A 14,485-nucleotide genomic window follows, 5' to 3' on the forward strand; every position below is an offset into this window, starting at 1 on the left:
AGAATCCCATGGACAGACGAGCCTGGTGGACTACAGTCCATAGAGTCCCAAAGAGTTGGACACGACTAAAGCGACTTAGCAGCAGCAGGCACTTTTCAGCGAATGTCAGCTGGAGGAATGAACAGAAGGTCCGGCTCCATGTTCATCTTGGCAGAAGGGCATTGTCTGCTCCTGGCTCTCAGGGTGCTGGTGGTGCCGATGGCTGCTGTGGGCTGAGGGGAGGGCGACTGCTTGAGCTGCTCATGGACTCCCGAGGACCTCAGATCTCTGGGAGTTTTGGCCCCCGCCCTTGGGCAGCTTCTTCTGGTACCAGAACCACTGACTTCATGTCCTTGCGGCTAATGAGGTGGAACAGCGACGCTGGGCCCCCAGTTGCCTATTGCCCTTTGAACTTTCTGCTTGGAAGCTGGTTGCCTCTCCCAGAGGGGTTTTCCATTGTGCATTAGGAGCGAGGAAGCTTACATTTCATGTTCCACATTGACAGCAACACAGGGACTAGTCGTTCTGGGAGGGGGTCACCATGGACCTTGGAACAGACCCATCACCAGCAGGGAGGGCGGTGGGGCTCTGTGCTGGCCTGAGCCCCAAGGCTTTTCAGGGGTTCACCGTAATCTCTTTTCCTGTTCTCTTTCTCTCTGTCTCAGAAGAGGTTAAGGAAATGGCCTAGAGGAGGCTGGTAAAGGAGCTTGGGCCCCAATCTCAGCTGAACATTGGAGTCACCAAGGGGGTTTAAAAAACATTCATGGCCCTTTCCTCTCCCTCTCTTCTTCGTCAATCAAATAACTCTGAACCACTGGGTAGAAGAATGGGAGTAGACTTGGAGGACAAGGCTTGAGGAAGCAGAAAGTTGCTGCTGAGGAGAACTACCTGGGGCCTTGGGAAGAGAGGTTCTCAACTGGCAGCTTTAGAATCACCTGGGGAGCTTTAAAAATATACCGATGCCTGGGCTCCACCCCAGAGCCTGGCTTCTTTGGCCTGGGTGGGGCCCGAGCACTGGACTTTGTTAAAGCTTGTCAAGTGATGCCTGTGTGGAGCCAGGAGAGCAAAGTGAGGGTCTGGGCTTGCCTTGATCTGGGTAGTTCTGTATGTGAGGATTTTGTTTTGTGATGAACTAAGGTAGCCGGAGGCAAGCAGATAACCAGACTTCCCCAGGGGAGCCCCATCGCAGCCCTTCTATGAATTGCAGAGGTGGAGGCCCAGAGCTGCAGGTTCACATTCCTTGGGCCATTCTGATGCTGACTTGGGCTTGCTGTCCCGCTTCTTAGAACCTGAACTGGACCTAGCTGAGCAAACCAGTAAGAATCCAGTTAACCAGGACTCGCTAGCTTCAAGATGGGAGCTGATGGAGTGCTTTAATAGGCGAGCCTGCCTGTTTGCTTGCTTCATCTGGGCGGTGCGGAGCCACGGCAACTGAAATGCTGAGTCCACTAGGCAGAGTGGGAGGGATCTGATCGAGTGACCCACAGGGTTATGCTCTGTGTGTCTTCCTGCCAGATGCTGTCACACATGATGCTACAGTAAGCAAAATTTCTGTAGCCTGTAAAGGTAAAAGAGTCTGAGGGTCATCTGTTATCTGGGCAATACAGCGGCTCCTTGGAAGAAAGAAATAACCCATCAAGGAAGCTAAGAAGAAAAAGGGATTTTTGAGATGCAGAGAGAGTCGTAAACCACCATCAGACAACAAAAACCAAAACAAGCAGTGGTGGGACTTCCCTGGTGGTCTGGGGGTTAGGACATGGGGCTTCCACCGCCATGGCCCTGGGTTTAATCCCTGGTTGGGAAACTAAGAATCCCGCAAGCCATGTGGCACAACCAGAAAACAAAACAAAAAGCAAGCCGTAGTAGAGAAAGGGGGGAACACTTGAAATGTCTGGCTTAAGGCAGCAGATCTGAGGTTATTTTGGAGAGCTTACATCTGGCCCTGCTGAGGACCCGCTGTGGTAGTGTACCCTGGAGGCGTCTGGTGTTGGCAGGTGTGAATGTTCCATCTAAGGGGCCAGGCTGCTCCACAGCCGTTGACTCTGACTACACACAGCTTGGCCTAATGCAGAGACGGGTGGTTTTTCTTGAGGATCATGTGACAAAGAGCTTGCTCACCCCAGTTAAGCTCAGGGACTGCTATCCTATTGTTGACCACTGAGGAACGAATAATGTCACCAGTCAGAAGACATGTGAGACATGTCACGACTGACTTTGAAGTTTGAGATAGCAAACTGAGTGGCAGGTGGAATCATCATCTCTGTCATTTGAAGGCTGTGAATGTGGAAGAAAAAGAACACAGAACTGAGTGCTGAAATGTAAATGCTAAGACACCCAGAAAGAGACACTCTGGTGAGGAGCAGATTTCATAGAGATTGGGAGAGGTGCATTTAATAAAACTTTAAACTGAAATTTTAGAGGAAAGGAGAAAAATACACAGATGAAAGTATTCATCTGGGTATTTTGGAGGCTATGAGATATTACAGGGAAAGAAGAAGAAAGGTGAGAAGTTGCTCAGTAATGCATTTGTAGAAGCTAGAAGACTGGGAGTGATGCTTTTGGACTCATCAGCATTCAGTGAGGCTAATAAACACCTTTGCTTTTTACTTTTACTGTGGGAAGGAGCACTTTCATGTTTGATCAGAGCATGACAGTGAAAGAGCACACGTGTATGCTCAGTTGTGTCCAGCTCTGTGAGACTCAGTGGATTGTAGCCCACCAGGCTCCTCTGTCCACAGGATTTTTCAGGCAAGAATACTTGGGTTGCCATTTCCTCCTCCCGGGGATCTTCCCGACCCAGGGATCAAGCCCACATCTGCATTGGCAGGAGGTTCTTTACCACTGAGCTACCTGGGATGCATACCTTGCTCAAAAGTGATGGACCTATAGAAGAGCTGAGATTGCTGTAGTGTATCAAAGAGAGGTACTTGTATGAGGATATGCGGTAATAAGGGATGCCTGCTCCCTCTGGGATTGATTGCAGCGAGAGGGAAATTTCAGGACCAAGATTCAGAAACCTGTGGAGAGGATTTTCCCTCTCCTTTTTCACTTTCCCCGCAAATGTAATGGACAATACTGTCTGCTACTGCTTCCAGTTCTCTCCCTACAGGGGGGCTGCTTCTCACAAGTAAGCAGGAGAAGTCTCTTCCTTCCTCGTTACAGATATGTGGCCCATCTCTTAGAAAGGGTGCCAGGGGCCTACCCTCTGTTAATCCCGTCTGCTTACTATGGGAGGAATTACTACGTGGTGCTGTTAGAGGGCTCTTGGGTTTTACCTAGGGATTTCTGCTGAAGGTTTCCCTTAGTAAAGAGCATGGAAGTAAACCCCTCACCCTAAAGGAAGAAGCGTGGTAAAGAGAACAAGAGGACAAAAGCAAAAAGAAGTGGGAATGATGTAATTATGGGCGTATACTGCACAGCATCAGATGAGAAGAATAAATATTTTACTTTCCTCTTAAGTACAAATCATAAAATTTGTACAAACGGGAAATATGGTAGCAATGGAAACTTCAATTCCCTGAGCTTCTTTGGCTAAAATCAGTTGCTTTCTATCAGAAGCAGTACTTCTCTACATTAAAAAAATGATTTGTTGTGGAAATTTTCATATATACAAAAGTAGAGCAAATTATACAATGAACTCTCAGGGTTCAAACACCAGGTCAATGACTGTCACCACTGGTTTATCAGTGTCTATGCTCCACCCAGTCTTTCATCACCCACCACTAGATTATTTAAATCAAATCCAAAACATCAAGGTATGTAATCCATAAAGACTTCAGTGTGAATATATAAAGGATAAAGATTAATTATTATTTTCTATAACCAGGGGAAATGTGGAATCCTTGTGAGGAAGTGACTATGCCTTCTCAGAGCTGGTACTTCCCAGAAAAAAAAAAATGCTAAATTTCCTCCAAAATGTACTCTAAATTTTAGGCAAAGAGATTGCAGGAAAATTCAGGGCAAGGAATTATAATTTTATAGCCAGGGATTTAAAAACAACAAAGATCGGGGGTGTCTTCAAAATGAAACTCTGATAAAATAGTGACATTATCTCTTTTTAGGAAGAATAGGAGAATCATCCGAAGAAGATGATGTGGTTGAACTCACTGATTTTTGATGACCTTAGATTTTTAGAAATAAGATATACCAGAGATAATGAGAGATGACATAATCAAGACTAAATAAATATAGGAGTGGCCCAGACCTGTGAGGAGAGTGTCCTGCAGGTTAATAAACTAAGACCTGAAGAAGTGACTAAGGTCAACAAAAGGTTCTGAGAGCAATGTTCAGAGTCAGAAGAACAGGAGAAAGGCTGGATGCCCTAGGGTCACCTAGACCTGTGATGGTAGATGGTAGAGAGAAAGGAGACACCACAGTCCCCCTTTTTCTCTAACTTTACTGCAGAAGAATTGCTCACCTCGGAAAGGGTTCAATAAAAACCCAACAAGCCAATAGATCTAGGCCAACAAAGAAACAAGACCAAGAGAGTTGAGGTAGTAATAAAGCATGCCATTGCTTTAAATGTTTTTAACTACCCACTTACAATGGACATGAAATTGGGCAAACTCTGGGAGATGGTGAGGGACAGGCAAGCCTGAGGTGCTTCTGTTCATGGGGTCGTGAAGAGTCAGACACGACTTGGTGACTAAACAACAACAACTACCCCCTTCAAACAAATGGAAAGGATTTATAATTAGTTGTGATGACAGTGACCACTAGGCATCTCCAGGATCTTGGAGATTAGGGTGTAAAAAGGAAGCTATTCAGTGATGTCTTAGTTTTCTATTGCTGTTGCAGCAAATTGCCACCAATGTAGTGGTTTAAAACAACACAAATTTATTGTTTCACAGTTCAGTAGGTCAGAAGTCTGAAATGGGTCCCACTGGGCTAACGTCAAGGTGTCAGTGTTGCTGGGTTCCTTTCCCAGAGGCTCTAGGGGAGATTCCATTTTCTCACCTTTTCTAGCTTCTAGGGGCTGCCCAGATTCCTGGGCTCATGACCCCCTTCCATCCTCAAAGCCAGCAGTAGCTAGCCAAGTCTTTCTCACATCAGAAGTCTTTTGCTGACTCTCCTGCTTCTCAGGGTCACTACTATGCCCACCACAAGTGATAACCTGGCTTTCCAAAAAAAGAGAAAGAGGTGGATTCTGAGCATTCTGCGCTGGTCATCTGAGGTTGATTCCTGCCCAGATTCTAGGCTTGTCTGTTAAAACTGGTTAGCAAAATATGAAGGGAAGAAAGGAGGATCTTTAATAACCTGGATGGATTTGCTAAAAGCAAGCTAACCTCAATTTTAATTTTTTATTCAAGTGTATATATAGAGAAGAAACAGTGCACATTTTATAAGCGTACAGCTTGATGTGTCCTCAGATTGTAGAAAGCAGCCGCCTGAACCTTTCTTTTGTTCAAGACACTTCCCCCATGCTCACCATGCACACTTTAAGGGAAATCTGTTCTGATTTCTAGTAGCATAGAGTAGCCTGTTTTTATGTAAATAGACACAAAGGGTATGTCCTCTCGTGTCTGGCTTGTTCACTTAATGTTTGTGAAGTGTATTGCAGATTTTGTCTGTGGTTGTAGATGATTCATTTTTATTGCTGTGTAGTATTCCATTGTATTCATTTAGCTACTCTTGATTGGCATTTGAGTTGTTCTGTTCTGGATTAGCCCATGCAGGTACCCTCCTTGCTCTTAGTTCTAGAGTTGACGCTGGGCCTTATTGCTGGAACTATCCTCCTTCTCTAGGTGTCCATGGAGACTAGGTTTCATGCCCATTGAGGAGCATCTCTTTAGAAATTATAGGAGTGACTTCTTCACAGTTGCTTCTTCCTCCAAAGCAGGGGTCAAAGCAGGATTGGAGGTGCAACTGAGTCAAGGGTCCGAGGTGATTTTCAGGCCATCTTCCTGTGGACTTGGCCCAGCACTGGGTGGAGACTGAATTGTACCTAGGAGGGTAGGGCATCCCTGATCCTTGAGGTTAAATGCCCTTGTCCTTATATTATCCTACCCCCAGGCCCTACCCCACCCACTTCCTTGCCTCTGAAGCAGGAGGTCAGGCTCCACTTCAAGAACAGTGCACTTGGCTGGGCTCCGGGGCCACCGGTCAGCTGTATCCGCTGCGGGTGGGGACAAAGAGCTCAGTCAGCACTGCTGCCTGCAGGACCCGTTTCCTACTCTCACAGCCAAGAGGCCCTGGAGGCAGCTGAGCGCTGGGGAAGATGAGGGCTGGCGCTCTTTCCAGAGGATTCCCTTCTTCATTCAAACGGAGCCTCCCATGCTCAATACAGAGAGCAGATCAGGGGGTGATGGTGGGTCCATGGCTGAGAACAAAGGCTCAGGAGTTGGGGAGGAGGAAACACTCGTGGTCAAAGGAATGGATATGGAAGTAGACTAGAGAAGCTGTAGGAATTAAAATGTAAACGACCCCTGTATTTTCTTTTCAGAATTTGCTGTAGTAAAAGGTAATGGGTCGGCTTTTCCCTGTCCAGCTCCCTGGACAGAGCTGAGAACAGAACCTTGTGGAACGTGGCTACAGACTGACTCAGAGCTAGAGCCAATCCCTTAAGCCTCCCGCCCATTGATGCTGAGGGCTAACCATGATTTTTTTTTTTAAATTAAAAAAATGTTGTCTGCTTTGGGTCTTCATTGTTGTGTGGGGGTTTCTCTCTAGTTATGGTGCTCGGACTTAATGCCCTGAGGCATGTGGGATCTTAGTTGCCCAACCAGGGATCAAATCTGGAGGCAGATTGTTAACCTCTCGACCACCGGGGAAGTCCCTAACTGTGCATTATAATTATGGGATCCTGTCCTTTGTGAATGCGGCAGCTCTAGTTGTCCTGGTGTTTCCAATCCAGCCTGGCTTAAGTTATATTTGTGTGTCAGCAGCAGAGCCTGAGGGTAAGGGGTGGAGGCACAGGATGGGGAGAAGTGGCAGGAGGGCTGCTGAATGGCTGGAGGCAGAAGCCAGTGGGGAGTGAAGGATGAGTGACTGGCTGAGGAGCATCAGCAGATCTGAAAGATTTGGCCATTTTGTGGGGGTGCTTGTGGCGACTACACACTCATGTCTTTAATTATTAACTTAACACTGCATTGGCCTGGAGTTATGGGTGCATTTTTGCCCAGCCCTGTGATAAGGTTTGGTTGTTCATTGTCTTGTTTATTAGGCAGAAAGGCCTAATGTTTGTTTGGGACAGGAAAGCCCCCTTTCTGGAAGAACAGAAAGAGACTTGGGCACTGAGGGAGGGGGAGACAGAAGGTGAGACAGCTTGGTTGCTCTTTCCTGCCCCTCAGGAGGAAGTAGTCCTGGGCCAGAGTGTGTTGAGACCAGGACACAAAAAACCAGGATGGCTGGGAACCCTAAGGGCCACACACCGCCAGAATGGAGGCAGGGAGTCTCTGGGGCTGAGCTGGGGGCCAGAAGCAGGCAGGTGCAGTGCTTTCTCTCTGGGAAGGCAGCCCTCCTCCTGGTGCCCCAGTTGCTGAGCTGGGAAGGAGGGAGCAGTGCCGAGCTCTGTTGTACCGCAGCAGGAAAGCTACGGGGTATGTGCCTGCCTGCTTTTTAAGAGGTTGGGGGGTGTGGGTTGAGGGACATTCTGCTGAATTTCAGAATTATTTATTTTGATTTTCTCCGCCCTCCCCCACCAACCCCAGGCGCATCCTCGGGCTACTGGTCGACCTCACAGCCTGTTTGGGCTTCCGCGCTTTCTTCTTTTGAAGTAGCGGATTATACGTGGTTTTTTTTTTTTTTTTGTGGGAGAGGGATAGTGGATTTCTCTGATATTCTGATGGAAGTTATGGACCCTTTTTCTTAGAAAAATGCATATACTTTGGACATGTCAACATAACACTTTACAGAGGATTTCAGGCCCTGTGGAAGCCCTAGGGTAAGAACCCTGGCTCTAAGGGCAGTCCATGAACTTCGCTGGAGCTCTTCCAGGTAGAGTTTGCCTCTACCCCAGGGTGGCAGGACTTGAGGAACGGCCATGGCTCTGACTTTTGCATTGTCCAGTCAGGAAAAATGCCCCGTTCCGTTTGTATAGGAACCTGTTTCAAGAATCTTTCCAAGCATGAAAACAAGCAGCTGAACAGGCCAGCAGAGGCAGGAAGTCTGGCCTCCAGCCTAATCCTGGTCACAAATCCTGACCTGCTGGGCCAGACACTGGATAAGTTACAGCAGGGCTCATCAAGGTTAACAGTGATCCACAGCATGAGACTGTTTATTCCTGGGCCCACATAAGGGGCTATGGGGCTGGAGATGGGGAGAGACTGTGACTTTTCAGAGCCAACAGCCAGAACACATCACTAATCCTGTTCTGCCGCCAGTTGCCTCCTATTGCTGTGAGGACATTTGTGTGTAAGCAGATCCAGTCACTTTGTATCTCTTATGTAAGTGCTGAGTGTGTGTGTGTGTGTATTGCTGTGCACCCAGGTGCTCAGCAAGTGCCTTTGAATGATAATGGTGAGGAAATTCTGGGCAGACGTTTCCAGCGCACAGCAGGTCAGAGCCCAGACACCTCTGTCTTTGGCCAAAGGGTCTGTTTTGGTGATGGGTACTAGAAACATTGCTTGCGGGGGGGTGGGGGGGTGTCTAAGGCCCTCTGGATGGTAGGGTCAGTCACCAATCAGCTTTGTTTTTCTTTCAGGTCTCTTAACCTTCATTAACTGTGCCTATGTCAAGTGGGGAACCCTGGTGCAAGATGTTTTCACCTATGCTAAAGTATTGGCATTGACTGCCATCATCATCGCAGGCATTGTTAGACTTGGCCAGGGTAAGAAATAATAGTAGCAGCAACTCACGTTTGTTAAGCATTTTCCATGAGCTGTACTCTTCTAAGTAGCCTTTGTGCATGATTTCATTTAACAGGTACTGTTATTATTCCCTTTTATTTAGGCCATGCCCCAGCGCTTGCGGGATTTTAGTTCCTCCACCAGGGATTGAACCTGTGCCCTCTGCAATGGAAGCCTCAGAGTCCTAACAACTGGACAGCCAAGGAATTCTCTAAAGTCCCTAGTTGTGCATGCTGGGTCCTCAGTCGTGTCTACCTCTTTGTGACCCTATGGATTGTAGCCCAACGGGTTCCTCTGTCCATGGGATTCTCCAGGCAATAATATTGGAGTGGGTTGCCATTTCCTTCTCCAAGGGATCTTCCTGACCCAGGAATTGAACCTGGGTCTCTTGTACTGCAGGGGGATTCTTTACTATCTGAGCTACCAGGGAAGCCCCAGCTTAAATCATGGAGCTGAAATCTGTACCAGGCAGACTGACCCCAAAACCTGTCCTGTTGTGTCTATGCATGCTGCCTCTCAGAGGAGGTTGATCTTGAGCCAGCTTTTGCAGACTGTCGAGCCCAGTGCTGTGGCAGTGACTGTTCTCCCCCTGGGAGTGGGCATGCGCAGAAATGAACCTGTGGTACTCACTCCTCTCCCGGTTTCCAGGTGTGAACGCCTGTAACTGCTCTGTTGACTGGGCACACTGAACCCTGCCCTTCCTCCACTCCGTGTCAGCTGTGTGGTGTTAGGAGGGGAGCAGACAGGACTGCATCACTCCTGTTCTCTAGCCCTCGTGCTCTATTGTTCTTTTCCCTAGAAATTCACCAGGGTCCTTCCTGTTAGGATCCGGGTGCTTGGAGAAGGAAATGGCAACCCACTCCAGTATTCTTGTCTGGAGAATCCCAGGGACAGAGGAGCTTGGTGGGCTGCTGTCCATGGGGTCACACAGAGTTGGACACGACTGAGCAACTTCACTTTCACTTTGATGCACTGAAGAAGGAAATGGCAACCCATTCCAGTGTTCTTGCCTGGAGAATCCCAGGGACGGGGGAGCCTGGTGGGCTGCTGTCTATGGGGTCGCACAGAAGTGGACATGACTGAAGCGATTTAGCAGCAGCAGCAGCAGCTGATCCCTGCACTCTGGCCCATTTCTGTCGGTGTCTCTCTTCTGCTCCCCATTCCTTCACTGGTACCCTTACTGCTAAGGTGTTCAAAACCACAGGCATTCTATTATTGTATTCCTCCTCTCCCTTACTGAGTCACCTTGTAGCTGGGGTACAGGCCACTAATCCTTCTGCCTTGCTGTGTTCTCTGGGTTCCAGGAGCCTCGACTCACTTTGAAAATTCCTTTGAGGGTTCATCATTTTCAGTGGGTGACATTGCCCTGGCACTGTACTCGGCTCTGTTCTCCTACTCTGGCTGGGACACCCTCAACTATGTCACTGAAGAGATCCAGAACCCTGAGAGGTAGGTACTTCACTATCAACTTTCCATAGCGATGGCAGCTGTCATTTACTGAACCCCTACTATGTGCTGATGGCATACACCTGGTCAGTTTTGTCAGCATCATTTTGACAGGCCTGAGGCTGGACAAGTAACTGGTCCATGATCACAGTAACAGGGCTAAGAGGTGAACTTTCTTGTACTAAAAAAAAAATTTTTACAGGGCTTTTCACATTTATTTGGGCATTTCTGCATTAATCAAAGTAGGCTATCATGTGCTTTTTTTTTAAATTAAAAAAGTTGACTTTCCTTGATAGATTTTCACTTACCCTTATTCCTATAACTTCAGGTCACAGAGTACCAGAAACCTTTCCCTTCTGATCCCATGTTTCTCAAATTCCTAAGTGACTTAGTGGTATTGTTTCAGGACACCATTGAATTGTCCTATAGTCACGGAGAGTGAAAAGCACTGCCCAGGGAGTCAGAGGGCCTGGACTTGTCTCTCCACTGATTCGCTGGGTGACCTTGAGGGAATTCACTGCCATCTCTGCCTGTTCCCTATCTATAATTGAGGGGGTTGAACTATATGACTTCAGAGCCTTTCCTGGCTCTAAAATTCAGTGACTCTAGGAACTAAGATTTGCCAGGAAATGAGGTTTCTGAAATTTTTAAGTCAAAATAATAATAAACTCCTCTTGGCTTTGAAAAACACGAGTATTCTTGATAAACATCTAGTGTTGCAACCCTGGGAGCAGACAATAGCTGATGGGAAGCCTGGGTGGTGCTTCCACCTACTGGACAGAAGCTGAATGACTTGAATATTTGCCCCTCTCTACCCCCACCCTGCTCCAAGTCTCACTGCAAAGAACATTTATAAAGATCACGGCTTATTTTGGGCCAGAGGGACTATGAGCTGTCTTTCAGTCTTTCTCTTGGCCAAGGGTTAGGGTAGCACTCAAGGTTCTCTAACTAAGGGAGCGGGGTGGGCATATTTCTGATTGCTTGTTCAGGTATACATATTGTTCTTACTGAGGGCCTGCCTTACTCTCTAGAGAGATTAGATTTCACAATTTCCCTCCATAATTTCTTTTCTATTTAACCTTAAGACAAATTTTCCAGTGTTGATAATCTTGGGGAAGGAAGCCTGATACTAAGAAACCTTGAGTAAAACAAAACCTTCCCATGCTATTATCACACTGTGACATGGTTATGTTAATCCTTTCCCTTTTGTATGTAGGCCTTTCTCTGAATGTGATACTCTTCCACCTGACGCTCTTTAGTTCTTGAGTATAAGCCACTCTCCAACTTCAAGGCAAAAGCACTGGGCGAATGCCTTAGAGGCCCTGGCCCTGGATTGGTGCGGGCAGTCTAAGAATCACAGGACAATGGGGATGAGACTGGGACTAACGGATCCACTGTTGTGTTTGGCTGCAGGAATCTGCCCCTCTCCATTGGCATTTCCATGCCCGTTGTCACCATCATGTACATCTTGACCAACGTGGCCTATTACACTGTGCTCAACATGAGGGACATCCTGGCAAGCGATGCTGTTGCTGTGGTAAAGGATTTTCACTAGCAGAAGGGTGAGGGTGTGTCTGTGGGCTTTGGGGTATGATGTCGCTCCTGAGTCCCAGAAATCCAGCAGTCCTTGGAGTATGCTTAGGGCACTGGGCTTGTCAGGTCCCGTTAGCCATGCTCTGTAAGAAGGGCTGGGTTGCCAGCAGAGGGACCAGGGGGCATGCTTGTCCTTGCCTTCCATCTCTGTTGGGTCCTGCTAATGACTCCTCTCCATTTCTTCCCCTTAGACTTTTGCAGACCAGATTTTTGGCATATTCAATTGGACCATTCCATTTGCGGTTGCATTATCCTGCTTTGGTGGCCTCAATGCCTCCATCCTGGCTGCGTCTAGGTAGGATTCTTCTTTTACTGAGGAGTATTATGAAGAGCTACAGCAGGGCCAGACTTCCAGGACCCACTTGAGTCACCATGCTCCCCAAATGGTAGTCAACCCTTTGGCCTCATTCCCATCAGCAGCCTCCAGTGCTCACACATCTTGGTATTCAACTTCTTTCCAATTAATCAAACCCTTTTGATGGAGGGAAGGACTTGTGGCACATGAACCTGGCCATACCCACGTCCCCCACGGTTTTCAGCCTCTCCTGTCTTACCCCAAATAGGCTTTTCTTTGTGGGCTCAAGAGAAGGCCATCTCCCTGATACCATCTGCATGATTCATGTGAAGCGGTTCACACCGGTGCCAGCTCTTCTCTTCAATGTAAGTGATCTCAAGATTGGGCTGAAAGCCAGGTAATGGGGAAACTTTAGTAACAGTAGATACAACTGTTCTGGCTTCCAAGAAGCTCTAAATATTCTAACAGAAAAACTATTAGTGGACCATTCACCACGGGCAAGGCACTGTGCTAACTGCTGTGGTGGTTCTGAAGAGAATCCATCTTCTAAGGAATGGTGGCCTCCTCGTCTAGGGTGAGGCATAACGGTCATGGAATACATTGTAATGACTGCTGTGGCAGATAAAGACGTAGTGTTTATGGGGAGCAATGGTCGTTTTTGTAGGGGTAGAAGTGACAGACAGACTTTGGAGAATTTGAAATGGGTCTTCAAGTTTAGGGTTGCAAATATCGATGGGCTTTAGGTTAGACAAATGGCATCAGCAGTCTGGAGGTGTGGAGTTGGGTAGTAGAAGGTAAAAGCTGGAAGTGTAGGTTGGAGCCATTCTGGAGAGGTTCTGGGGCAAAAGCTATTTGAGGAACTGTTTCGAGCTGTGCCGTACAGAGGATTAAGCTGGCAAGGATTTGAAGAACGGGCTGAAAAAGGCTACTGACTTGATAGGAAATGAATGAAGTTAAAGTGGCACATGGGGTGGGAACAGAAAAGGACAGTTGGAGAAACTGAGGACCTAACAAGGGGGGTGGATCTATGGGATAAAGGGGACTGGAAACTGCTTTGCGTGACAGAGGCTGACAGGAGCTGACGCGGGCTTGTGCCTACAGGGTCTCATGGCGTTGATCTACTTGTGTGTGGAGGACATCTTTCAGCTCATTAACTACTACAGCTTCAGCTACTGGTTCTTCGTGGGGCTCTCTATCATGGGCCAGCTTTATCTGCGCTGGAAGGAGCCCGATAGGCCTCGTCCTCTCAAGGTAGCTCCTTCCCACCCCACCTTTGCTGTACCTACTCCAGGAATTCTGATACCTTCTCAGAAACCTTGGCCCAGAACTGTGGGTGGTACTCACTGAAATGAAGGGGATGACAGGAAGGCTCAGCACTCTGCTCTACAGAAGTGGGGGGTTATCGTGGCTGTCCACCCTGACCTGTTTAACCTCTTGTTTCTTCTGGGCCCTTAGCTCAGCCTGTTCTTCCCCGTTGTCTTCTGCCTCTGCACCATCTTCCTGGTGGTTGTTCCACTCTACAGTGATACCGTCAACTCTCTCATCGGCATTGGCATTGCTCTCTCAGGCTTGCCCTTTTACTTCTTCATCATCAGAGTGCCAGAACACAAACGACCTCTTTGCCTCCGGAGGACTGTGGGTAAGCCTTGGATCCTCAAGTCAGCTCAGCTATTGTACAGCTTAGGGTTGGGTTTTTTTGTTTTCTTCTTCTGCAACTCTTAATCTCCCAAGCCACCTCTGCCATAGCCCCTGTTGTTGAGGTTTAACTGAAATTGTCCCCTTGGGCCCAGCCCCATTCAGTGCCACTTGGACTCAGTCCAGTTGACTTCTCAATTCTTGACTCAAACCTCTCTTTGTAGCTTCTGTCACGTGGTACCTCCAGGTCCTATGTATGTCAGTTGCTGCAGAGATGGATTTGGAAGATGGAGGAGAGCAGTACAAGCAACAGGATCCCAAGTCTAAATAACCACAACAAATTTCGAGATGTGGAAAGCAGAGGCTTGTATCTCCTGCTGGCTGGAGGCAAGGAAGTTGAAAAGGAAAGCTTACTTCTTTGGAGGCACCTGTCCAGAAGCCTCTTAGGCAGCTTCAGCAACCTCTGAACTTGCTTTCTGAGAGATGGAGAGTAATTTATTTGTTTTGCTACATATCATTACAGGTTTCTTTTAAAGGGACATAAAGCAGACTGTGATGGGAAGCATGCTAGGTGTGAGCTTGGATGTTCCAGTGGCAGGTTCCCATGTGTTATGATATCCACTCACCTCCAGTGGATATCACTGCCCACTCCTCTTCCACTGGAAAATCCATCAGTGCTTTAACTTCCTGTCTCCTTTAGAGACATGAAACTGTCACAGGTGCTAGACAATAAAAGGGTATGCTTCTGAAC

General features: G+C 47.6%; 1 protein-coding gene across 8 annotated transcripts in view; it reads left to right on the forward strand.

Moving 5' to 3' along the window:
* The window catches only part of SLC7A7 (solute carrier family 7 member 7), a 34,424-nt gene extending 19,940 nt beyond the window's left edge, over positions 1–14,484 (forward strand). For all 8 annotated transcript variants that reach the window (XM_069595781.1, XM_069595779.1, XM_069595780.1 and 5 more), the window contains 8 exons: positions 8,621–8,746; positions 10,070–10,214; positions 11,625–11,748; positions 11,996–12,099; positions 12,368–12,464; positions 13,201–13,350; positions 13,555–13,738; positions 13,959–14,484. In XM_069595781.1, coding sequence (XP_069451882.1) covers positions 8,621–8,746; positions 10,070–10,214; positions 11,625–11,748; positions 11,996–12,099; positions 12,368–12,464; positions 13,201–13,350; positions 13,555–13,738; positions 13,959–14,065 — 1,037 coding nt within the window. In that variant the 3' untranslated portion in view covers positions 14,066–14,484. The remainder of the gene's footprint in view (positions 1–8,620; positions 8,747–10,069; positions 10,215–11,624; positions 11,749–11,995; positions 12,100–12,367; positions 12,465–13,200; positions 13,351–13,554; positions 13,739–13,958) is intronic.
* Position 14,485: the final 1 nt, after the last annotated feature.

The sequence above is a fragment of the Ovis canadensis genome, chromosome 7 (assembly GCF_042477335.2).
Source record: "Ovis canadensis isolate MfBH-ARS-UI-01 breed Bighorn chromosome 7, ARS-UI_OviCan_v2, whole genome shotgun sequence".
Taxonomy (NCBI): domain Eukaryota; kingdom Metazoa; phylum Chordata; class Mammalia; order Artiodactyla; family Bovidae; genus Ovis; species Ovis canadensis.